Source organism: Lissotriton helveticus, chromosome 3_1 (assembly GCF_964261635.1).
Source record: "Lissotriton helveticus chromosome 3_1, aLisHel1.1, whole genome shotgun sequence".
Taxonomy (NCBI): Eukaryota; Metazoa; Chordata; class Amphibia; order Caudata; family Salamandridae; genus Lissotriton; species Lissotriton helveticus.
Genome location: NC_136061.1, coordinates 338122435 through 338149650, shown reverse-complemented (window position 1 = coordinate 338149650; position 27216 = coordinate 338122435). Strand labels below are relative to the sequence as shown.

The window sequence follows — 27216 nt, the reverse complement described above, 5'->3', positions numbered from 1 at the left end:
GTTTGACTCATGCATGTGACTACGGAATGACGTGCCCGGCAACAGTGGCTGAGTCATTTTTTTATTTTTTTTTGCCCTTCATTCTGTTGTTTTCTTGGGGGGAGGGGCACGGGGAGGTTAGGTTTAAAGTTTTTATTTTTAATGTTTTTGTTTTGGCTTTTTTGCTAGTGCTGAACAGCATTGCGCAAACACCATTGGCAAAGCCAATAGGTCCAAAAATTTAGACTTATTGTCTTTGCCAATGCTTGTTTTAGTGCTGATTTGTCTGATATTTTAACTGGAGTGCTGCTGTGGTTTATCGACTATGCACGCTTTCCTTTGTATTGGTTAAAGCGTTTTTATTCTATTTTGCAGCTTCTAATGTGATATTTGGGTATATAGTTTAAAAATGTTTTTATACTGCCAAGATAAAAGTTGTAAGTTATTTGTGTCGTGTTAACATATGCTGCAGGTAATTGCATATGAGGAATTGACCTTGAAAGGTTGCAGATTTTTACAAATAAATCCAAAAAGGGGGCTCTCGGATTTCCCAGTAGTTTTAGTGGACAGCAAATTACATGAATGAACGCCCACAAATATTGTATGTAACCCTGGCCACGTTTGTGATTTTAAAACACAGATACTTTCTTTCTGACAGTTTGAGATCTAATCTTATTACTAACCTTACTTTAGCTGGCGTTGTAGCAAATTTGATATGGCTCTTTTTTGTTTAACTCTTCAGGTTCTGTTCTCATTCTGGAGTCTGTAAGCATCTTTAGGAAGTATTTGTCTATTCTGGATGTACCAATCAGCTGGCTCCAAACCGATGACATCCTCTTCATGCTCACAGCGCAGGAGTACAAGCAAGCAAAGGTGAGTATTGGTTACTTTAACCTGTCCTCGCTATAAAGGATTTAAGAGACCTCATATACACGCACACTTGACATTAATATTAAAATGTTTTATTTTTCCTAAAAATATCAGTAGTCTGTTTCTACATCAGCAACAATCAACTTGTTTGATTATGGTATTGGATAAAATCCAGGGCATGAGCTACGGTCCATCACCTTTCTCACGATCACCTACCCAACCTAAAAAGAGTATGTCGGTAATGGCAACGTTTCTGCTTATAGGTGCTGAAAATACACATCGGTGCTCAGTAGCATAACGTATTCTTGATAATTACTGGCCATTTGACAGAGATGAAAATTCTCAAACCAATTTGTACACTTTTTCCCCTGGGATTGGTGTTCACCGATTGGTTGCACTACTGTTTGTGAGTACTAAGACATCTCAATTTGTCCCTAGTTCTTGACATTTTTCGTTTGTTTCTAAAAGAGCTAATTCTTTACCAATTTGATGAAATCATGATTTTCTTTATCTTGTATTTCATTCATGAAATCGTGGAACAATTGTTCCTTCCACCATCAATGTGTACATAATGTGTTTCCCCAACCAATCTCCAGTCCATTTCAGGATATAGAAAGTCCTTTGTCGAGGGGTTATGTTACATTATGTAAATCCAAATATATGAAAAATCATTATTAATATATCTCAGTTATGCTGTGCTTAAATCATTCCTGCCAATATCTACTATAAGCATTCTATATATGTGGCCTGCCATTTATCTGACATGTTCTCTATATAAAGCATCAAACACTACAAATCTGAAAATAAAACAACCTGTTCTTAATGTGTTCATGAAGAAGTAATCATCTGTTTACTATGATAATTTGGACTACATTTAAATTGCTTAAGTGTTTTTTAAAAACCGTCAGTGTATTTTGTAGTGAGGTTATATAGACCAGGGCACAATCGCTTCCATTGTACATGTTCTCGTTTAAAGTTGATGTCTTTTTAAACAATGATTTTTGGCACACATTTGCTTGCGCACCCGAATGAGATAGCGTACTCATAAATTATTTGCTTACAGTTAAATTTCTTCATAGGCATATTATCATTCCTTAGAACATTCTGGTCAAGGACCCAGTACACTGCGCACACTGGCCTTGTTTGTTGTTGTCTGTTCGTCAACAGCTATGGGTGGGTAGAATAAACATGACAGCCAGACCAGAGCTCAGGCACAGTATGAATGGGTTCAGTTTTATTATATAAACTGCACCAAGCATTTGTTTAGGCAGAGGAGCATTTCAGTGGATTGTCGCGGTCGCCTGTGCCTGAATTCCATACTATCATGAAAAGGACCACAGCCTATTCTACACCAAGACTGACTATCAGATGACACACCCACAATGGGGAATTAGACCATTACAAGGTACTCTGGCAGACGCGCACACCCTATGCCTTGTAGGATAGGCAGTGCTAGGTAGGAGTATAGGTTTATGCATCCATATAATCAATACAAATGCACAATGGTTGAATTGTTCATCTTTTCACCGTTTTTGTATTATTGCTTGTTACAATGGTGTGTGTCTTATTAATCGTTGCAGCACACATATTTTACACAAGAATCCAATTACTTTAATAAATGTTTGAAATGCCAGTTTATGTGCTTCCTGTGTTTCCCTTTGGTCGTGTCTGATGTAACAATAAAAGGGTAGATCGGTTCTCATGATTTCCTTAGGGAAATCAGGGTTGTCATATTCTGAGGTTGCAGACAACATCCGGAACCTTGTAAGGTTTAGAAGTCCAGATGGTGCACTGTGAGCTAGCCAGGAACTAGGTCAACATATTCTGATGGTATTACAGCACTCAGTTGCAAATTGTGTTGATGCTTATGTTGCTCAACACACATTCTTACTTAATTAGTAGGAACAAAATTACAATTTAGACATCATCAGAGTTTTAGATGCCTTGCATCTAGTTGCCCCTTACCTTACATACAGACTTCCATCGTGAACTTAGTCTCATCTAGATAAATGCTGTTTAGTGGGTACACATTTTACCATAAACCTCCTAATTCCAAACATTTTGTGGTTGGCATTCCCATTGACTTTTGTCACTCGCACAGCTAACAAACTGAGGCACTTTGTAGTGGGCAATTCATGTTCCACCATGATGTTTATCACTCATGTGGCTAAGACACATTCTCAACATGATGGTAGTTTCTTCCCGTTTACACCGTCTCACAGACAGAAGCAGTCATAAACATTGTACAAAACGCACAAAGAATTTTCAATTTGATGATTACAATATCATTGCGGTTTCCAACTGTAGCACACTTAGCTTAAGCTTTCTTATAATTAGTGATTCAGTGCTAGCTTGACAGTTACGGTTTAAAGTGAAAATATCGAGACCTTAGATCTACCTAGCCTCATTGTAATTATACAGTTCACATATTGTGTTGTTGTTTTGACTCAACTTTTTACAGCGAGTTAAAGAATTATCATGGCAAATGGATGATGATTCCTTCATGGACACATCAATTCCAGGTTGTTTTAGTGTCGGTTTTGTAGTATTTGATGGTATATTTAGAACAAATCAGATCAATGACTGACTACATATATATAACTCTTATAGTAGATAGCAGGCACACGTTAAGAACAGAATAGCTTAGCTAAACTAATTATTGATTGTACATTTTTTATGATTTATAGATTGCTATGTAACCCTGACGAAGGGCTTTTTTCTACAGCCCAAAATACACTAGGAATTGGGGAAACCCTGCATGTGTGCTTTGAGGATGGAATGAGCAATTACTAAACGATTTAATGCATGAAATACAATGAAATAAAATATATTATGATTTCATCGAATTGGTTAGAAATGGGTACACTCAGAAATACATTTTAAGTGTTATGAACAAGGGAGAAATTGAGAAGTCATAGTACTCACAAATAGTCGTGCAACCAATCGGAGGACAGGCATCCCAGGAGGGAACAGTGCATAAATTGCTTTGCAATAGTACCCAGCGATAAGTGAGTTACACTTATGTATAGCACACTACACTGTATAGCATTTGATAAAATACCCACATCATACAAACACTACAAAACTACAAATAAGGAGGGCTTTGGACTTCATAGAATTTTTCTAAAAATACTCAAGCACACTTTTGCGAACAGAAATTCTGTGCTACTTGAGGATCTTGAACTGAATTAGGAAAAGTTTCTATAATATGATGCTTCAGGTACTCTTAATCCTCAATTTGTGGGTGATTGTCTAGATTACAGGCACGACTACTACTACTGCTAAAAAAAACATACTATCCCTTTAGGTTTTGTGAACGGAGCCATCATAAGCATCCCCTCTTACCTAACATGCTGGCCCATTCTTACGTGATTCCAGGTGTTAGTTTCCCACAGCAATGGTTTATTTGTGGCCTGTGTTTGTGTTTTTTCCATTGCTATCTAGTGTGTCACACTGAAGGATTTCAAAAATGATTTGAACTTGTTAGGGGCGTAGCTTGGTCTGTAAGATTGAGGGGGTGCAACATTCAGATTTTCCAACAATCATACTGCCATATAATGTTGAAATATATTATACGACAAGCAAGGTGTATGAGAGGAGCGTAAAGGGCAGTGGAAAGTGAGAGGAATGCAGTTTGGTAAGGGTGGTAAGAGAGAGAAAACAATATTTTGTAAAATTAATGTTTTTTAAGACTTTCAAAACAGAGAGAGGAAGATAGTGTGTAAGTTCTTGTCTGTGTGTATGCAAAAACCTGACAGACACCTCACCAAATACAACTGAAAGCACCTGTACCCAACTATTTACCAGAAAAGACATTTATTACAGGGGTCTAACACCCCAAGCACTGCCACCTGAAGCTATGCCCCCTGGATATTGTTGAATTTCGGTTTATGGGTATTGAACAATACAACAGTATGCAGAACAGTTTTTAATGTTTCTTATAAATCAAGTAGGCCGGTAAATAGGGCACTGTCTGTTCCAGTTGACATGCCACCAGGCAACTGACGTCTGTGTAATAGTTTCAGTGAAGAGGTACTTTATTTTGAGCAATAAAAACAGCTCAGATGAGGCCTTTTGTAGGTTTCACCTATCAGACAGTGCAAGCTCTCTGTCTGTGAAAAGACCTGTTGTCAGATCACAGCGGGCTTAGAGCCCATCCATTCTTTACCCTTGATTGGCTTTACTGTCACTTGCTTGCCTTTTATTTGTTGGCGAATCTGGGCTTTCCTTCATCTTTTACAAAACTGGATCTTTTTTTTTTTTTTTTTTTTTTTTCGAAAACCTTTATTGAACAGAGAAAGCTCACAAATACGGGCCTACAACCCACCAGGGCTGGCCACCACATAACAAAAAACAGCAGGAGACATATATCAGATGTCACAATATACTAAGGCAACAAATCAGGGGAAAGAGCAAGCATCTTAGAGCAATCTCAGGAGCGAACAAATAGAAAGGCAGTTTTCTTTTTTAAAGAACGGGTTTGGGAGGTCAGGAGCCTGGCGGGCCATAACACAAGTCAGAGGGGCTGGGTCGCGGCGGGCAGCAACGCAGCGATCTTAAAGACACAGGAGAAATAAGTACGATAGAGGTATACCAATAAGTACCGGGCAAAACAACGGGTAAAAGAAAGGCAATTGTGCACACAATCCACTGCCCGCCCACCGCAGCCATCACCCGTCCCACCGATCAGCACAATAAAGGACCCAAATACCAAAACGATACGAAATGCACCCCCAAGTAGAAAAAACCCCACAAAAAAGGGGGGGGAGAGGGAAGGGAAAGGGGGAAAAAGGAAAAGGAAGGGACCCCAACCCAACCACCCGCTCCCAGGTGACAAAACAGGAAAAATAAAATTCCGGTACAAAATCGACCACAAAATAGGAAGACAAACAGAACAAATCACCATCTTTGTAACACCGGAAAAATACACCAGAAAGACACCCGGGGGACAGACGGCTATACAGAGCCCCGAAAAAGGGGATACACAAGGGCCATAGAACCAAGTAGGGAGAAAAAAGGAGGAGAGAAAGACCCCTCCAAAAACAACAACAGACCCTCCCGCCCACCCCACAAGCCCTCCCTACACCCCTGCAGAGGGCTATGGCCTACCCCCCGGCAGCGTGCCTGTCGCCCTAAATAGAACCCGAAATATAGAAGAAAGGAACAGGGTAGAAACAGAGACAAAAGGGAGAGGCAGGGGAAGGGAAGGAACAACGCACACGGGGGAAGGCAAAAGATCAGTATCATCTGCTTCCATCCCGCTACCTGCTACAAGGGAAGGGTATATCCCATGGGAAGTTAACGATAGTAGAAAAAGTACAGGAGTCCCATAAAATTACAGGAACATCACAACAGCACTAGCCAATCACATAACAAAGAAACCAGACTACCGCATATAAAAGACGTTTCAGCCCTGTCCACTTTTGTCCAAGGTCGTAACCATCCGAACAAACAAAGAGCAAACGATGAGGGACACAGGGCTCAGGAGAAAATGTCGCGGCAGTCCAAAGAAGAAACTGGAAAGAAAATATTGAAGATCCAGGAGAGACACAGTACAACAATCGCATTGCAGACAGAGTTCCAAGGACAGTTCGAACGGGGCAGGCCCAGCCGGGCCGGAACATACGTCTCGATCGGGGAGTCGACGCGAAGAGTGACTGGAAGGATCGTCGACGCCAGGCCAGGATACAAGCGGACCGCAGCCCAGTGGCCGAGGCGACCAGACAGGACAACGGGGGGCGTCGGGGACTCTCCGAGCCAAGGATGCGGGCCCCGCTGGGAGCACAGAGTCCAGGAGCACAACAGTCGTGATCTTCGACGAGGAGGCCAAATCCGATGACGGGGGCCCGCATTGTTCAAAATGAGGGTCCGCCTTCACAGTGGAGACAGACGCAGCCACGGTAGTCCGCCAGGAGTTCAGTGCATCCAGGACAACTCGAAGCGCAGGAAACTCTTTACAAGATCCGACATCCGGGCCATGCGGCGGGCCCCCAGTGCTCGCCCGGGCCCGGCAAAGACTCCCAGGGCCGGCCGCCATCTTAAGAGCCCAGCACGTCCCCGATCGTCGGGAACCCCGGCCGGGGTAACACCAGAGCAAAAGGAGGTCAGCCAGACTGCGGCAGGGCGCCCCAAGGCAGAAAGGAGAGCCACCAGAAGAAGGATGTCCGTCGGTCCCCCCGTACCGCCGGCCCCGTTCTCCGCGCCCGGGCGGAAAAATTCAAAATGGCCGGGCCGGGGAACAGAAGGGGGACCCAACCAGACAATCGAGTAGGCTCTCCCGCGAGGAGCAGCGTTCATACCTTCGGGCCCAGGCCAGTCGGGTCCGTCAAGGGGCACAGCCGGCCAATTCACACAGCAGCCTCCGCGTCCAGCTCCACAGCGCCAGCAAGGGCCGACCAATATGGTCCGTCACGGTCCAGCGTAGCAAGGAGGCCCGGCCAGACCGCCCCGGAGGCTCCGAGCGGGATCACCGCACAGGATCGACAGCACTCAGGATCACCGGAGCAACGGGTAAGTGTCCGCAAAGCGACCGGAGCACCGAAACACAGCAAGAAGGGCTTCCCGGGGCAGGAGAATACAGGATAAATGAAGATAAACAGGCGGCCGGACGGAGCCGAGCTAAAACGCGGCCATCACGGTCGCGAGCTAGGCTCCTCCCCAAAACTGGATCTTTTATATATTCACATGTTTGAATCTTTCCACCATTGTCACGATGGGAATACATGGTACATTTAAATAGCACTAAACAGCGTTAGCATGACCATAGGCCTGAAACAACAGTGTGTGTGTTTAGTAGCACATCCATCTCCTTTAAAACAACCTGAACTTCAGCCAATGCAATGAAATCATCAGCTCTACTACTCCTTTTAGAGGACACCATAGCTCCGATTTCTACCGCACATGAAAGGAGTCCCCCAGCCAGTGCTCTGCTTTAGCCTTTCAGTGTTACTTTTCTGGTCTACCCTAGGACTGGTCCAGCCCTCTCTTCAGCTTTCACAATACTGTGACTTGTTTTTAGGGAAATGTACTATTTTCTTGGCCAAGGATACCTTTTTCCTCACAATCAACTGTCACTGTGGCTGACAGAGAGAGGAAATCTCTCTCCAAATCGTACTTATCTTGTGGGTAAAAGTAGATTTAGAATGATGTTCCTCATGCCAAGTGTATGTATTGCCTTTATCCATATAAAGATCACTCGTTGATATTTGTGAAACCTTTACTTCTAAAACTTTAGAGGACAGAGAATGGATGTTGGCACTACATCTAATAGAAAAGGGGGGGGGGGGGGTGGATTCCCGCCGTTCAGGGGAGTATTCTGTAAAAAGTACCCAACCAAGAACTTCCATGAAGGCTACGCAGAAAAGAAGGCTTGTACAGTTTCCTGAACTGGATTTATTTGGCACAGCACTTGCAGCCACCTTCTTACATACTAAACCTAGAGACGGTAATCACTCCAGAAAAGAAGGTTCTCAAAATACTGTGCAATAATGTCACTAAAATGATGACCAATCATCCACGAAAAGGAATAAATCCCAAGAAAACACTTCCTCCGCGACAATTGCGATTCTCCTATTACCATGACCAGAGAATCTGGATTTCATTAAAGACACGGAGGCTAACATTATGCATTAATCCTTTAATGCAGCTCACAAACAGCCGCTTACATCACAAAGACTAAGAACAAGAATAAAGTGACATCATGGTAACAATATAAGGCATGTGCCAGAGAAGATCTGCCTCTTTTAAATGCATTCGAACATCAGATCAAGCTGCGAACGAAGAATTAATCTGTAATCTGGAACGAGGGATTAGTGAACGTTGAAAAGAAGGAGGCAAAATCCATGGAGATTCATCAATTCGAATTGTCTGAAAACAAAATAGAGAAAATCAAGAAAGGAACACAATATCCATTTTTTTTAAAAAGGTAGAACAACAAGAGTTGGATAACATGAGATAAAAAAGGCATAAAACATTGTAAACCAAATCAATCCTAGAAATAAAGCTTACATTTTTTTCCGGGAGGGATAATGTTAGCCTCCGTGTCTTTAATGAAATCCAGATTCTCTGGTCATGTTAATAGGAGAATCGCAATTTCATTACAAGACAGGTGGCTAAATTTTGCATGTTGGGAGCCTTGAATAACAACGTCAGAAACATGTTTAATTGGTTTACAGTAATGATGGGCAAAGGTAGAGGCATTTGACCAATCAGCAGCCTTAAGAATAACATCCAACTTACCACCAGACCATTATGACTTGCTGGCCATTGCGCTTCTCAGAGAATGGGCTTGAAATTTAGATAGGTCGATACCAGCAAAGTTCATAGCCAATTTAACCCACCTTGCGATAGAGCAGGATGAGATGGGTTTAAAGGGTTTGACATAGGAAACAAGAAGTTGATTGGCATCAGGAGGACGAAGATTCGACATCCTAGAATCGTATTCCTTCATGCAATCAACAATACAGAGTTTTTTGCAGAAATCAAAACGTGGATAAAAGATAGTCGGAAATGGTTTTAGTTCTCCTAAAGATTTCAAATTTTACACCAAACATGTCATAACATCTATTAGAGATGTCCAGAGCTTTGACATCCGAAACTCTGCGACAAGAAACTAGGCACAAGAGAGAGGCAAGCTTAATAGAAAGACATTTCCTGTTAAGGAGAGAATTGTCAGGCCATGAACAAAAAAGGTCAAGCAAAAGTTTAAAACATCCCAAACAGATTGCTATTTAGGGCGAGGAGGCCTTTTGAGTCTAATACTTTTAAGAACTCTACAAATTATAACATTCTTACCTACCGTCTTACCATTGACGAGAGAATGTCCTTCTGAAATTGCAGATCTAAAGCAAATAATTGATCTATAGGAGAGACCACTGTCGAAGAGTTCTACCAAAAAATTTACTATATTAACGATAGGAGCCTCCACGGGATCCAGGTTCCTCTCCAAGCACCAACGATACAATTTTTTCCAGATGTTATTATATCTGTAGTGGGTTCCTGGTGCCCACGATTCTCCAAGGAGAGTGAGAGCAGAAGACGAAAGTCCATGCAATTGGTTAGATTGCCTGACACTTTCCAGGCAAGAAGGTTCAAACTCCCTGAAAGAACCAGATGGTGATCCTCTCCGTTTGCATTTATAAGGAGGCCTTGAGTTGCGAGAATCAGGAAGGGAACGTCGCAAGAAAGTTCCAGAGCTGTGGGGAACCAGGCTTGAGACGGCCAGAAAGGCGTTATCAGGATTAGAGAGCACTGTTCCTGCCTCACTTTCTGCAGAACCCGCTGGATCATAGCGAACGGGGGAAAGGCATAAGGGCGGTGAGCAGTCCAAGACTGTAGAAAAGTGTTCACGGCCAGAGCGCCTGGGTGTGGCATCCAACTGAAATACTGAGGGAGTTGGAAGGTCAGCGGGCTAGCGAAAAGGTCCACGTCGAAAGGTCCCCAGAAATGAGCCAGGGAATTGAAAACGGTCACATCGAGTTTCCAATCGCTGAAATCTTTTTTTTTTTTTTTTAATATATTTTTATTATTTTAACACAAGAGAAATAATACACATATCGGGCGCCACCAATCGAAACACAGCGCAGCTGTGGATGTGCGAACGAAGCAATGAAACACCATACAGTCATGAGCAGGAGAAAAATCAATACCAGCAAAGGCTGGAGCAAGCAGTTAAACGTCAATGACCGCAGGCATCCCCCCACATCATACACCCACCAAAAATACAGTATATACGATGCATACACGTGACACCCAGATATGCTAGGAAAAACAGGAGAATAAGCCACAGCTCTTGCGGAGAGGGAAAAGGGAAATAGAAAGGTCATAGAAAATAACAAAGGAAAAAAAAAAAAAAAAAACGCAACCCACCACCCTACACCCCTGCTTATGGCTACGACCCAACCCCACTAGCAGTGTGCCTGTCGCCCCCTAAACTACACCCCAAGGATGGGGAAAAAGGTGGAGGAGGAGAATGTTACAGTACGATACGAGCTCCCAGACTCCCATCCCCCTGCCAAAAGCAGACACCCCCTACCGGCAGAATAGCAAATCGCTGCAAATCAAGAGATAGTCCGTAGGGGAGCCGCGAACAAAGAAGAAGAGAACATCCCGTCCGACCCCGGCTCAACAGAAATAGCAAACCCCGTCCAGACACATCAGAAAAACAGTAACCAGGCTAATCAAACGTACAGCCGGCCCCGCTCCCACAGATACAACCCAGCAAAAACAAAAGGAGAAATTGCATCGAAGCGCAATCAAGTTCAGCCCAAACCCTCACGATCCATCACGAAAAGCCCCTCCAGCACACATAGATCGCCATGATTCTTCACGTTGAGTACATCCATTCGAACCGCCATCACAAAAGGGATACCAGAAAACAGTAAAGTGTCAAAGTTAATGCAAGGAGAGGAAAAGCAGGATAAACGCACGCAAAGTTCAAAAGTCAGAGCAAGTCCACTATCCACCGGTGAGAAAGCAGCAAGGCGGTGACGATCGATTACAGAAAGAGGCGAAGGTCGAAGTTGGCAGTCGTAGTAGAAGGCACATTGTTTCACAATGGCAGTCACATCCAACTCGGGCGTCTTCAATGTAGGGCTTAACACACATCCAGTCCTCTCGGCCTCGATAGCCGCCATCTTAGGGTTGCTGGGAGGGTCCAAATCAGTATTCTGCACGGGGACCTCGGTGCCAATAAAGACGGTATCCTTGGGTGGAGTATCTCGGCTTTCTAACAACAAAGGGTCAGAATCCGGTCTCGAGCTTATACGGTCTGCAGTTACGATCATCCCTTGGATGTTGGCGGTGAACCGTTCGTGAAGCTGCAAAATGGCGCCCATTACAGTGCGTAGCGACGGTGTAGTTTCAGTCCGCTCCATCGCCCCTCAATGAGCGACCGGGCGGGTATCCGAACCCCAGAGGTCGACTTCTCCGGGGCACAGGGCAGAATCGTTGTAAAAACCACTATAAAGCACGTCCACAGCACAGTAGATGCACCGTCGCCGCCAACGAGGAACCGAGCCCAGAGAACCACCGGGAGCTCAACGGGGTCTCCGGGAAGCGGATCCCCGAACAAGTAGACGATATTAACAGGCCACTGTAGTTGCAAGGTAAAGCCGTCACCGGAGCACCATCCAATAAGGGAGAAACAAAAAAGCCGCTTCGGGAGACCGGATCCACCCACTTTTCACAGCCGATGTTGTTCGACTCCAACCCGGCCAAGTTGAAACTCGAGGCCCCGGCGTCAGATCGGAGGCAGGCCAAGAATGGCGCACGGTATAACTTCGCCGTCCGGGCCGCCAGAGATTTCGGGGTTGCACCTTTCGAATCAGATGCTGTTCACCAGCACGGGAGTCCGGCGGGAGTTCAGGATAAAGTTCAGGATTTATGAGCTTCTGGCGGAGGTCGACGGAGCCGGGAGCTTATGTGGCCATCTTGGTTACGAGCGTAGCTCCTCCTCCAATCGCTGAAATCTTGAAGGAATCTCGAGTTCCAATCTGCTGAGAGATTGGATTTCCCTGGAAGATATTCTGCCCTCAAAGAAATCTTGTGTTCCAAACAGAACATCCAGAGTTTTCTTTGCCAGATCTGATAAGTCCACAGATCTCGTACCACCAAGTCGGTTAATATAAGAGACTGCGGATACGTTGTCCATTCTCTGCCCTGAAGAGAGTGTCTGAAACTCATTAAGGCATAGAGACCGGCCGTCATTTCTAAGAAGTTTATATGGTGGGAAGACTCTGAATGGGTCCATACTCCACCAGTGTCTTGGTCGAGGAGACGCGCTCCCCAACCGTGAAGGCTGGCGTCTGACTCTAAAACAAAGTCCGGAGTCGAGCCGAAGAGAGCCTTTCCATTCCAGGCGTCCAAATTGTCCAGCCACCAATTGAGTTCCAGTCTCGCTTGTTGATCTAATAAAACATGGTCCCCGTACCAAAGACCGGACCTGGCTTTCACTCTCTGAAGAGCACGGTAGTTCAGAGGGCCTGGGAAGAGTCTTCTAAGTAGATAATGAGACGAATACCTCTCGCTCTCAGGATGGACACGATCGTTCTCATGACCTTGGTGAAACACCAAGGGGCGGATGAGAGACCGAAGGGGAGTGCCTGAAATTGAAAGAGGTGTCCGTCCCAAATGAATTGTAGAAAGGGTTGATATTCTTTGGCCATAGGGATGGTAAAATAGGCGTCTTTTAAGTCCAATTTGACCAGCCAATCTCCTTGAAGGAGAAGGTCCCTGAGAAGATGGATCCCTTCCATTTTGAAGTGACGATAAACGACGTATTTGTTTACCTCCCGAAGGTTTATCACTGGTCTCCAACCTTTGTCCTTCTTCTCGACTAAGAAGAGGGTACTTACAAATTTTCTTTGGGACTAAGGTACCTCGATAATGGCACCTTTCTTGAGCATAGAGGAAACTTCCTCTTTGACAACTGCTAGATGTTCTAATGGAAGATCCAGAGGTCTGGGTGTAATGGTCTGGGAAGGAATGTCTACAAAGTCTATTTTGAAGCCCCGGACTGTCTCTAGAACCCACGAGTCATGTGTAAATCTTTTCCAGACGTGAAAAAAGAGTTTGAGTCCCCCCCCCCCCCCCCCCCCGGCCCTGGGAGGGGAAAGAGAAGTAAATGCACTTACTTTGAGTGTTGTTGGTTGATGCTCCACGGGAGGAGAAGCCTCTGCCACGCGAACTTCGTCCTCTCTGAGGGTAAAATTGTCTGTTGGAGGGGTAGAAGCCTCTACCAGTGGCACCTCTTCCTCTACCGGATGAGAAATGCCGGAAGTTTCCACGGCCGGAAGTTTCCACGGCCGGAAGAGCGGCCCTTTCTTCCGGCCTGTCCACAAAGGTTTGTAGGGAAGTCTCTTCTCATGTTGTTCTGGGCCTTATCCAAAGCGGTGAAGGTGGCAACATATTTTCCGATCGTCTTGATCATGTCCTCTCCGAAGAGTAGGCCTTTGGGTTTATTTGAGGGGTTTTTCTCTGCCAGGCCACAAGTTTTGGGTTAATTGTGTTAAGGATAGTCTTTCTTCTCTCTATATTAAGCCCGAAATTTGCATTGCCTAGGAGAACAATCGCCCTCTGGCTCCAGCCTCTAATTAGATTAACGTCGATGGGAGTATTTGAAATGTGTGATTCCTCCGCTAGGTCGAGGATTCTGGTAAGGGGGCCGAGGATATCCAGAAGGCGATCTTGGCACGCCTTAAGTGCCCTTTCAAGTCCTTTTCTGGGATCCTTTCCCAATTTAAATAAAAATGTAATTAGGTCCGGATCGAGGTTGGGGGTCTGGCAGACCTTATCATCGATACATGGCCTAGGGCATTCAGACCGCATGGTATTGCGTGTATATATAGATATAGATATATATAGATATAGATATATATATATATATATATATATATATATATATATATAGAGAGAGAGAGAGAGAGAGAGAGAGAGAGAGATATATATATATATAGATATATATATATATATATCTATATATATATATATATATATATATATATAGATATATATATATAGATATCCTTAGCCATTTGGTATCAAACTTAGCAACATGCTTGTGAGGGAACCATCTCGAACTGTTAGGACGGGAAATGTTGTTACGGGAGAACATCTCAGCGCCCAGGGGATCAATAATTGCGTCTGTTGAAGAAGGGGTGGAGTCAGACTCAGAGAGGGCATTTAGATCCATGTCGTCTAAGTCGTTGTCATTAAGGTCAAGTACGAATTCGTCGTAAGGTTCATCATAGACTTCATCAGAGCAAGAGTCTGAGTCAACAACACGTGCACTATGATCAGTTGTGCCGCTGTGGGCACCCGCCAAAACTGTGCCGCTAGGGACACCCATCCTATTTGTGCCGCGAAGGGCAACAATATCTTTTGAGGCGCTATGGCCTCCCAAACTGCGCGAGGTGCTAGGACCTCCCAAGTCAAGTGTGTTAACACCCGCAGTAGTGCCTTCGTTGTGTTTGACCTTTTTAGGAGCTTTTGAGTATGAAGGTTCATGATCACGAGGAGTGTCGCCATCGTTGATCAGTGCTCTTTTGTGGGACATCACCTCTTTAAGTGTATCTAGAATGCATGACCTCATTTCTTTTTTCATTTCTTTTTTCAGAATTTTTTTTAAAAGAATCACTAGTGTGGCACAATCTCGAAAGGGTACGGGAATGGCCCCTAGAAGGCACGGCGCATCGCCGTTGCCGAGGGTCATTCCTCTAATGCGAGGCGATGAGGAGTACAAACGACGCGGTCGGAAAAGGAGCGCGTCTAAAATAAATGTGCATGTGACACGCTCGCAGATGTAAAGCGAGCGCGTCAAGGTAAACCGAAGGGGGAAGCTTGAAAGCTTTAGGTATCCCAACGTTTGGATCCTCGAGCGAGCGTGAAATTCTGAATCGAAATGTCAAAATGACGGGAAAAGAGGTGTTCCAGAATTGGACACTGGGTGAGGAGGGGGGGGGTGCGAAGATGAGTGACGACTACCGTAAATTGGAAGTCTTAAGGGAGGGGTTACGATAAGGGTAAACTGAAAGAAAACATTCAGAGCAAGTGGCTTGAGCTAAAGACAGAGAAGGGTTGTAACCATGGAAACAGTTCAAGTAACAATCACTTCTACAACTATATTCTAAGTTATCAAGTATAAACAAGATAAACAGTACCAATAAAATCAGTATCAATGACAGCATCAGAGATAGTAAGGAAGACAACTTATCTGTTTGAGAGCCGCATTTAGAAGAGGCAGATCTTCTCTGGCACATGCCTTATATTGTTACCATGATGTCACTTTATTCTTGTTCTTAGTCTTTGTGATGTAAGCGGCTGTTTGTGAGCTGCATTAAAGGATTAATGCATAATGTAGCCTCCTGTCTTGTAATGAAATCACAAAACAACCCGGTCAAGGACTAGACCTTCGTCAACATTAGCCATGACGAGATAGTTGAAGAAAACATCATGCACATCTCCTTACCACCGTTGTCAATACTGATGGCTTCGACATCTAAACTTCAACAATGAGATCGTCGATGACTACAACAACATCATTGACATCAGCAACACCGTTGATGACGCTACCCTCAAGGTCAACACCTCCATTGGCAAACACTGTCAATGACATGGCATGGCATGTCTTTTCCCAAATTCTAAAGTCAGAACAAGATAAAGATCCAACACAATTGGATGTATGCTATGTTCCAGATTTTAAGGAAGGAATCAATGAGGATGAACCTTATCTTCTGGAGGTTTGCATCCCCCGGGTTGTCTGGAATTTCCTGCCTCCCTGTTCTGGCCTCAGCTCATCTGGCGTCCTAATAGACTAGTGTCACAATAGAATTTGTGAGTGTGTTGAAGCAGTGCCTTTGTGATGTGCAAGTGTGTAGGTCAAAGCAAGAAATCCCCTTTGGATAAACTTATACTAGCATCCTTTGCTTATAGACACAACCTCAAAGCATCAATGCTTACCAACCCAACATTCAATTTAAAGAATGGAGCAGAGAGCGAACGTGTAAAGATAATAACAATGAAAAATTCATTAAAAAGAGTATACAATTTATTAAATAAATAAATTGTATACTCTATACTCTTTTTAATGAATTTTTCATTGTTATTATCTTTATACGTTCGCTCTCTGCTCCATTCTCTGAATTGAATGTTGTGTTGGTAAGCATTGATGCTTTGAGGTTGTGTCTAAAAGCAAAGGATGCTAGTATAAGTTTATCCAAAGGGGATTTCTAGCTTTGACTAATAGCATTTTGGTACCCCACCCCCTTGGTTTGTGGGTCCCTCTCTTTAATTAGAGACAAGTGTGTTAGGTGACAGCTCCTTCCCTCACCAAGTCAGAGAAGGCCCATCTTGCCAAAACCTATGATCCTTTGTCTCACTGCTTGGGAGTAATACACAAAGCCTCTCCCTGCCCTCCATGTTGCTACCCCCACCCATGCCCTCCATGTTATTTCAGCCTATCCCCTCTGTGTTGCTAAACCCATTAAAAATATATATATATATATTGCTCTGCATTTTTTATATGCCAATATACTTGAATTGGTAAAATAAACGAGAGCAAAAGCATCTGCTTTATTTTGTAGGTTCCCACATGAAAGGTCCATGTGCTTACAAAATGACACATACGCAGCATCAAGGAGCATTTCTTTGCATTCCATGTTAGTCATCTGCACAGCATCAGGTATGCTGTACAGCTTCACCATAAGCCATTGTCGAAGCTAACAGGCCCCAAAGGTGAGACCTGTTGGCTTTGCCATTGCTTGCTTCTTGCTGTTCCTGAAGGAGCAATGGCTACTGACATGGAAACCAGGTGATTTAGCACCAGGAGTAATGAGAGATGAGAAACGTGTTATTTGCAAGGAGTACAAACCATGCCTAGGTGGGATATATATATTTGAATGAATAGAGTCATGGTCTGAGGTGGTGGATGGAGTTGATGTATGTTATTTTTTTCATACAATTGGGTAGTATTGTCGTTCTATGGATGTGGATTCTGTAGATCGCTAGAAAGATCCACAGGAGTATTATGGAAATTTAAAATTAATTGATGCATATACGCATGAACAGTGTGTCAAAAATGAATCTTTATTTATATTTCTACTATTTGAAATGTGTTTTAGGGCTGAGCTTGAAAAGAACACTGACTGACTGCCTCATTAACTCATCTATTCACTTTGCTGTATCTCATCTTGTCGAAATGGGAAATAATTAACATTTTACCTGCACAATGCCTCGGTACTCTTAGTCATTGATCTTTCTTCTTTACATCAGGTTGGAAATTGCTGGGACCTTATAGAGGGCTGGGAAACATGCGCCCAAAGAATGCTGTTACATTTAAAATTCCGATGTGGCCTCTTGTGCTCAAAATGTGTCCTTTACGCATTCATCATAAACATTCGAGTCAAGTTGTTACATATGTTTTCTGACAAGCAAGATTGGAGCATGGGGGGGCGTGGCTTACTGCCAACGGGAATGGCCGCTCCATAGTTTCTGTCCGGAGCGCCACTCCTGATCTATCCTGACAAACTCTGCTCCTACCGACCCGACTCCCACCCGGATGCCGTGGATGTGCTCCCGGGGTGCCCAGTGCCCATCGTGGTGAATTTTGTGGTCATCGGTGAAGCTCGGTCTCGGGAGCTCCGGAACCCGAGGTCCTCTACTTGCCTCAGCCGGCGAGGGAGCAGGGCCGGACGGCCTGAGAATCAGGTGAGGCCACGGCAGCGGCCTATATTGACGGGGCAGCCGGCAATTACGAAGTTGACATCCCCAGCGGGGGCTGCGGGTCCGGGCTCCGGCGGGGGCTGTGCGCTCCCCCCTGATGGTTCGGTGAGTAGCGGGGACCCAGAGTGGAGCGCAGTGACCCCCAGGGAGGTCAGGGGTGCGCACCAGGAACGCAGTGCGCTTTCAGGCCTGATATGGCCCTGTGACTGCTCATTTGACGACGGAAAGTCATGGCTGCATGAGGAGTACACACGGATGCCCCCCGTCGCTCCCGGATCAGCGCTGCAGCACGCTGTGTGTGGTGATGTAGGTCGGGGCCTAGTCACGTGGGGGCACTGGTCTAAATAACTGGACAGACACTCGGTGCTCGGCTAGCCGGGAAGACCACGAGCGATCTTTACCGGGGTTTATTATACCCTCGGGGCGTGCCCGCCCTGAGGGGTGGAGTGGATGCATGAATGTGGATACATTGTAGGGTAGAGCCCGCCTGGCTCTCTACATCCCTCCTTTATTTCAGTCTGCTTCATTACCAGTTCTTGGCCTTCAGGGAGAGGTACACACAAAGTCCCGTAGCTTGTGGCTCGGGCCAGGGTTTGGCCGGAGGTTGTATCTTTGGCTTCGGCCCTTCGGTGATTGAGTGTCCCCAGCCGGGGACCCCTCTCCTTCCGCTCTGCAGGTCGGGGAATTGTCGGCCACTGCGCACGGCAACGGCAGCGGACTTTGTACTCTCCTTGGGTCTTCAACCGACGTTTGAGCGTCCGAGCCTCTCACCGATGATGATGCTGTCGGAGACAGTCCGGCGTTTCGTGGCCTGACCTCTTCTTCCTCGCCCTGGTCCTCTGTTCTTCCTCTCGCTGGTTTAAAACATGACACATTTCGCGTGACTCTTTGGTCACCTTTCCTGACAGTCACCATGGTTCCTCTGATCTTTTCAATGGTCCACACGTCCGGTTCATAAGGGGTCCTATACTTCCATCCGGGGTGTCGGTCATGGACCACCACTGTGTCCCCTTCCTGAAGATTTGATGTCTTCGCATGTCTGGTCGCACTAGCCTTCTGGTTAGTGGCTTCTCTTCTGGACTGAATGGCGTCTCCGTCTCGCTCGGGTGGTGTCCACGTGCGGGCGGACGGGATGGTGTCTCTGGGGGCCTTTTTAAACAGTAGATGGGCCGGGGCACATTTGGTTGTGCTGTGAGGCGTCTGTCGGTAGGCTCCTAGGAATCGGTCCAGAGCTGCTTCTGGATCTTCTCCTTGACTTACGGCAATCCTCAGGGCTCTGTTAATGGTCCTCATGAGTCTCTCCACCTCTCCATTGGCCTGCGGCCACAAGGGGGTGCTTTTTCGATGCTTAATTTGGAGAGCGTCCAGATAAGCTTGGAACTCTCGGCCTTGAAAGGGAGGACCGTTGTCTGTTTTAATTTCCTCCGGTAATCCCATGGTTGCGAAGATCTTATCCAGATTCCGTTTGACTTGGGGAAATGCTGTGGAGGGGATCACCTCCACCACCGGGAACTTGGAGAAAGAGTCCACCAGTACTAGAGTATGTCGACCATCCGGGAAACTCCCGAAGTCCAGGCTCAGGTTAGTCCAGGGCAGCGTCGGGGAGGGCTCCGTTACAACAGGGGCTGGTGCGGGATCTCCTCCGGTGATGAGACACGCGTGGCAGGCCCTCACCATCTCTTCTACTTTGATGTCCATCGCCGGGAACCAGACTCGGCACCGCAGCCTGGCCTTCGTTTTGGCCATTCCCTAATGCCCGACGTGAGCGAGGGACAGAATCTTGGCATGGAGGTCTTCCGGTACCACTATCAGATGCCCTCGCAAGACCACTCCTTCATCTCCAACGCTCAGTTCGCTCTTGATCTGCCACATTTGCTGACGGGCATGGCTGACCTCCGGCCTGAGCCCATGTATTCCATCCAGGAAGTGCGCCCATTGGTTCTCCCGGAGCGCGTACTTGACTCTGCATAGTGTTTCATCTCTTTCCGTCGCTTCCCCAATCTCTTGCAGTGTCATGGTCTCTGTACACGCGTTTTCCGAAATCAAGTGCACAAAGGCGTCCGCTTCGTGACTTTCCTCTAGTCGAGTGGCTGGTTTGGTGCAGTCAGGGTGTCTTGACAGGTAGTCCGCTGGGTTGTTGGCCCCAGGGCGGAAGATGACTTTAAAGTTATACCCCTGTAGCTGGACGGCCCACCTTTCGATCCTTGGAGGGGCCAGTCTCGCTGACCCTGCAAATAGGGGCACGAGGGGCTTGTGGTCCGTTATCACTCGGAACTCCTGGCCGCACAGGTACAAGTGAAAGTGTTGGCACGCCCATTTGATGGCCAGGGCTTCTCTTTCGATCTGTGCGTAGCGGGTCTCGGTGTCCGAGAGAGCCTGGCTGGCGTACGCCACCGGCTTCCATACATCGGCTCCGTATTCTTGTAGGAGCACCGCTCCCAGGCCCACCGGGCTTGCGTCGACCACTAGTTCAGTCTTCCTCTTTGGCTGGAAATACGCCATCACCGTGGTGTCCAGGAGGCTGTTCTTTATCGCTTGGAACGCGGTGTTCGCCGCCACTGTCCAGTCCCACTTATGGTCATGGCGGGTGAGCAGCCTCAGTGGCTCGGCCAGGTCTGCAAGGTTGGGGATGAACCTCCCGCAATACGTTGCCATCCCGAGGAAACTCCTGACTTCTGTTGGGTTTTGCGGGGTGCTGGCGGCCCGGATGGCCTCCGCCTTCTTGGGGTCGACCTTCAGGCCTTCTCGGGTGAATGTATAGCCGAAGAAGTCTACCGATTCCTGGTAGAATGCACATTTGGATTTGTGGAGTGTCAGGCCTTGTTCTGCCAGTCTTTTGAGTGTTGCTCTCAAATGCACGTGATGCTCTTCAAGTGATCCAGAGTATACCAGGATGTCATCACTCAAGTTTATGACCCCACTCAGTCCGGATAGCACCTCCCTGATTGCATTCTGGAATACTTCAGCTGCCGAAGACACTCCGAAGCTTAGTCGTTTATACCTCCTTAGCCCTACGTGCGTGGAGAAGGTCGTAATGTAGCGGCTGTCTGGCTCTAGCTCCAGTTGGTGGTATCCTGCGTTTAAATCCAGTTTGGAGAACCATTTAGCGCCGTTGAGGTCCTCTATGATGTCATCCATGGTAGGGGTGATATGCCTTTCCCTCCGCACCGCTACGTTTGGCAGACGCATATCCACGCACAGCCGTATGGCCCCAGGTTGTTTGGGCTTGGGCGCCACGACGAGTGGAGAGACCCACGGTGTGGGCCCTGTCACCTTCTCGATCACTCCGAGCTCTTCGAGCTTCTTCAGCTCCTCCTCCACCTGCGGCCGCAGGTTGAACGGGACACGCCTGTGTCTTAGGGCTGTCGGCCGCACTGACTTGTCTATGTGCAGCTTGAATTTCTTGTTCTTTAGCTTCCCTAGTCCTCGGAACAGTTCTGGAAACTCCTCCATCAAGAACTCCGCATGTGACTGGTGCACCTGGTTAGCGAAGAACACTAACCCGAGGTCCTCTGCGGTGTGGCAGCTTAGTAGTGTGCCTTTCTTCCCTTCCGTGACATGGAATTTGGCTACAGTGGAGTATCCCCCTTGCATGATCGTTGTCGTGATCACTCCGCGTAGAGGCATAGGCTCCGTTCCTCCATACGTGTATATTCTCGCTTGGGAAGGTACCAGTTCAGGTCTCGGCATCATCTTGTTGTACTGCTCGGAGTCCATGACATTCACGGATGCCCCCGTGTCTATGAGTGCTTGTACTGTCGTGCCATCCACCTTGACTGAACACATCGGTGGGGGTCTTCTCCGCGTGGACGCTGCGGATGCTCTGCCCACGTATGAGACGACGTAGACTTCGTCGTCTTCATCGTCCTCGTACCGCTGAGGTCGTTCTTGAGCATGGCTGTCTGGTGGTGGGTCGGCATCCTCTTCTAGCGACAGTTGGTGTACTCTCCTCTGTATGTTTCTCGGCCTGGTCGTTACCGGTCTGTACTTTCCGCCTCGACACACTTTCGCGAAGTGGTTCAGTCTGCCGCATTTGGAGCACGTGCGCCCTTTCGCTGCACACGCTGCGGTGGCGGAGTGGGCCTCTCCGCAGTATCCGCACGAATTCCCTGACGCAGTCGTCTGATGCGGCCGACTCGCTGCAGGTTTCCGGTGGATTGCTTCCACTCTCTCCGTCTTGATCTGCACGGGTTTGGTCTGTGTAGGGGTGGCTACCGGGGTGTATAGCGCCGTCTCCATCTCCTCTGCCCTTACATCTGACAGCTCATGCGACCTCGCAAGTATCAGAATCTCATCGAGCGAAATCCCTGGTTGGCGCAGAATTAGTTTCCTAAGCAGCTTCGAACGGCACCCCACAATGATTTGGTCCCGAATTTCTTCACGCGGGTCTGTGAACGGGCACGTGTTCGCCAGCCGGCGTAGCCGTGCGTAGAACATGTCCACCGACTCGGAGCCCGTTTGCCACGCTCGTTTAAATTTAAATTTTTCGAAATCATTGTTTAGCTGGGGGTCAAAGTGTTTGTTTAGCGCGGCCACTGCGGCCTCGTAGTCATTGTCACTCCCTGTGTTGGGGAGCGTCTCAAAGAGCTCGTCTATCTCCGCGCCGCCATATAGGATCAGGAGGGACCTCTTGACCTCGCCATCCGTCTCCCTGGTGCCCTTGAAGTAATGGTTCAGTCTGCGAACCCACGCCTTCCATCTCACGGCCGCAGTGGCCGGGTCCGATGCTTCACTGAATGGCGGTAGCGGCGCCGCGCCTGAATGAGCATGGTGGCCCGTCTGCGGGCTGGGGGCCGCGGCTTGGGCCTGTGCTTGGATGTTTCCTGCTTGAACTGGTGGCGGAGGCTGTGCAGCCTGGGCTGGTGCACCGTCTTGCAGCGCTGGGGCTCCATCCACAAGGGACATGGTTGTCCTTGAAAGCGGGGCTCTGCTGAGTGCCTCGGGGCAGAAGTCTAGCGTGGGCCCTTGTCGCGCCCTCTTCGCCCTCTCGCGTTGTGGCGCAGCGTCTGCTCACGCCGACGTGCAGCTCCCCTCCGGTCTTCAGGCGAAGCCACGTGGAGACAGTGGTGCGTGCACTACCACTAGCAGCCACTGGGGGCCGCCTCGCGCCTGTTCGCGCTCTTCGCGCTGGGCCTGGAGCAGCCGCCGTAGGGAGAGGCTGAGGAGCGATGTCTGACGCACTGCCAGGTGCGTGGTGAAGATGAGGCGGGTCGGAGGCGCGGCACGGTGCTTTGCCGGCCTCCACAGCGTGGGAGCCGCTGTCCGGCGTATGCCTCGATGCCAGGCAGCCGTCGCCCGGACAACAGGCCAGGTAGGCCGAGAGGCGCTCGCGGGGGGGCAATGTTCGCGCACTCACCCAGGGCGCTCCGCGGTCCCGGCCCTGCCGGCTGAAAGCGCTTCCGACGGGAAGGCGCGTGGGCAGGCCGCGGACCGGAGCAGAGCGGGAGCGGGCACTGAGCGCTCAGTGTCGTGCCGTCACTCCCCGTCTTTTCCTGCACGCGCAGGACAGTCCGGCCTCGTCGCCAATGTGGTGATGTAGGTCGGGGCCTAGTCACGTGGGGGCACTGGTCTAAATAACTGGACAGACACTCGGTGCTCGGCTAGCCGGGAAGACCAAGAGCGATCTTTACCGGGGTTTATTATACCCTCGGGGCGTGCCCGCCCTGAGGGGTGGAGTGGATGCATGAATGTGGATACATTGTAGGGTAGAGCCCGCCTGGCTCTCTACACTGTGGACCAAGTGACTGGGGGAGATCTACGTCCTGAGGGCAGAATAAGTGCTGTGACGCTGCATCATGCTGAAGGGATTAGCGAGGTGGCTGCCGGCTACATGGCTGCGGTGGGGGAACCATACTTTACTGGACTCACGCTGGCAGGGGCTCGTGATCGCCTGTGTGAGTTGTCTGCATGCAGTTCTGTTGGTGGGGGCTGGACAGCGAGGGTTAACCCTGGCCTCTGTGAGATATAGCCTGAAGCCCTGAACGAGGCCTGACTTGTTGTCTCTGCACCGGACCTGGTGGCAGGTGGGGGGCGACAGGAGGGGCAGAGTGGATCGAGTTGATTGCTGCTAACGCCTTTGGACCCTGTGGTCACGTCTGTGGGACCATATACTATCGACAACAGGTTTCGCCTGCTCAGGCTGCGCTTGCCTAGACAATCGCACTAGACACGGAGGTGGCGTCGGGGTATAGGTGCGCCTGGTGTGCCTGTAATAGTCGCTGCCCGCCCGGGGTGCCCTTGCCTGTGGGAACAGACGGTCTGACAGCTCCAACAAGGAGTACCGCGACTGCTAAGTGGCTCTTGCGGTGGATGTGCGTTGATCTCCGGGGGACAGCCCATAGCTGGGTCGAAGACAATTGTTGACCCTCCTTACGGCGACCGCTGCTGGGCGGCCCTGGACAGATACCTGTCTGTGTGAGGTGCCTCCTGCGAAAGCCGACAGGCCGGGTGAAGTAATTCACCGCAGGCGGCGGGGAGTAGTGGCAACGCCCCAAACAGTGGAAGTGTCCTCCTGGAAACTTCATGATGGCGTCCGGCCGTTCGAACCGAGGGATGACCCAGTCCAAACTGGAAAAATTCGCCTGGCAGAAGAAACAAAATGAAGACCGAACGGAGGCAGTGCCACCAGGTGAGACAGCAGAACCCTCAAATAAGGATCTACTGGAGGCCATAACGGCGATACGGACCTCGCTCGAAGTACGGATTGATACGGTGGCCAAGGATGTGGGATTGATTCGCGAGAACATGAAGAAGATAACAGAGAGGGTTGGTACTGTTGAGAATACCACTAAGGAGTTGGTTGCGGATACCACCCTGCTCCAGAAGGAAATCAAAGACCTCCGCTCCTCCCACGAGGCGATGGCCCTACAGCTGGACGATTACGAAGGGCGCATGCAACGGAACAATGTCCGCATTATTGGTGTACCAGAGCGGGCGGAGGGGCAGGCGGCGGATCTCTTTGTGGAGAAACAGGTCCTGCAACATGTCCAACCCACAGGACTGTCCAAGTACTTCATGATTGAGAGAGCCCACCAGGTGCCAGGGTGACACCTGAAGCCCGGAACCCCTCCGAGACCTTTACTGGCGAGGGTATGCAACTTTTGAGATCGAGATGTCATCCTACAGACTGCAAGGGCGGGCCGCCACTCACCTTAGAGAACAGTAAGATCATGTTTTTCCCCGACTTCACAATGGGAGTCCAGAAACAACGACGGAGTTTCCTGGAGGTGAAAAGGGCTCTCCGAAATCAAGTACGCAATGCTGTTTCCTGCCAAGCTCCATGTGGAAGCTAATGGTAAATCCTGGTTTTTCACCTGTCCGGAAGAAGCTTGGGAGTGGCTTGATGGCTGGTGCACAGTTGAACGGAAAGGCAAGAAGGCATTCTCTGCAGCGGAGGATAACGCTGACTGGCGACAGCAGAGAAGATCCCCCCACATTCTGACACTGACTCTCAGGGACACGCAGGAGGCGCTGGGGCTGTGGCTGATAAGAATGTTTGAGACTTAGAAGAATGCAGCCTTATGGTCTCGGCGACATGACCTCCCGAACATGCCTATCCACGTGGACATTGAAGGGGGAGACGCAGAGGTGAATGGCTGATACTAGGTCATCAAGACTGTCTATTCTTGGGGTTCGCACTGGGACTGGTTGTAGGATCCGTGATGCCTTCTTGATATGTTTGTTTGGCCGCCCGGCTTTCTAGGTTGAGGGCACGTCTGTTCTTATACTGTTCCTGCTAAACTAAATGCAGTGGGATACTCGGCGGGGATGGACCTAAGCCTCTATTTGATGTAATACATTGGTGAGGAGTTGGGCCGGGGAGCGAGGAACTGTCTTGGTAACAATGTGCCAACCGGGAGTGGAGTTTTCTGCGTTCCCTACAATTGTTTATGGGTGGGCGACAGGCACTCTGCATGTTGGGGGTGGCGGGCGGGTCTAGTCTCGCTGGGCAGGGAAGCAGGGAAGGGGGACGTTTGGGGTCCTTGGGATACTTTTGAGTTTACGTTTTCTGGGGGCAGTTGTGGGCAGCAATGTCTCGAGCGAGTTGGATGGGTTCAGGACTCTGCTGAGTTTCAACGTGTGGGACGTTGCTTTTGGGGGTGTTATGCAGCAGATCGAAGTGATTGCCAAGACATGTACAGCTTGGTTGATTGTTGTGTTCGCGGGGCTACAGGGACGGTTCTGCACTATGAGGTACTCATTGACACTCTGGGGGTCGCACAAGTGGATGCGGGGAAGTACCTGGGATGCACTGGGGTCTCCATAACTACCATTTTCCCGTACTTTGTGACAAATGACTTAGGGTCAGGGACTTAGGATCGCCACCTGGAATGTTAACGGGCTGGGGATAAAGAGAGGTATTGTGACGCAGTATATCCACCGACATGGCCTTGACTTGCTATTATTACAAGAAACCCACCTGATTGGTAACTCGTGTAAGGCCGTCGACAGGAAGGGGTACCGTATGATTGTGCATTCAGGTTTTACCACTGGCTCCTGGGGGGTGGGGGTCCTCCTTCGGAAGGGTTGTCCATACGTGATACAGGACGTTTGGATGGATCCTCAGGGCAGGTATGCGGCATGCACAGGTATGTGGGAGGGCAGAGTTCTAAACGTGGTTACTGTGTATACTCCTCCAGGTCTGCAAAGACTGGCATTGACGGATGTTGGAACCCTTTTGCTTAATCTTCCAGTGGGTACCCTAGTCATGGGGGGTGACTTCAACCTGACGATTGATGGTCAACTAGACAGATCCCCGCCCAGACAGGACCCACAAGGCTCCCAATTACGGGACTTTGTCGACGCCCTGGGGACGGTAGACATCTGGAGGTGTTCGCACCCTCACGACACACACTATACGTTTCACTCTAGTGTGCACGGCAGCCAGTCTCACATAGATTATTTGTTTACACATGCACAACATATACATGACTTTTCTGACCCGGGATGTTTGGCGCGGGGAGTGTCGGATCACTCTCCAGTGCTGGCAACGCTTGAAATACAACGCCCGCTGCGGCCTGGTCCGATACGGATCCAACCTTGGGCACTAAAGGTCCCGCACATTAAAGACACCCTGCGCAGGGACACCGAATACTATTTTCAAGAAAATATTGGCTCGGTCCAGTTGGCCATCACGCTTTAGGGGGCCTA

General features: G+C 48.4%; 1 protein-coding gene across 1 annotated transcript in view; it reads left to right on the top strand.

Annotated features, from left to right (window-relative positions):
- The window catches only part of PIGL (phosphatidylinositol glycan anchor biosynthesis class L), a 450063-nt gene that overhangs the window by 387809 nt on the left and 35038 nt on the right, over positions 1–27216 (top strand). Inside the window, exon 6 of the mRNA XM_078679985.1 lies at positions 722–852. Coding sequence (XP_078536111.1) covers positions 722–852 — 131 coding nt within the window. The remainder of the gene's footprint in view (positions 1–721; positions 853–27216) is intronic.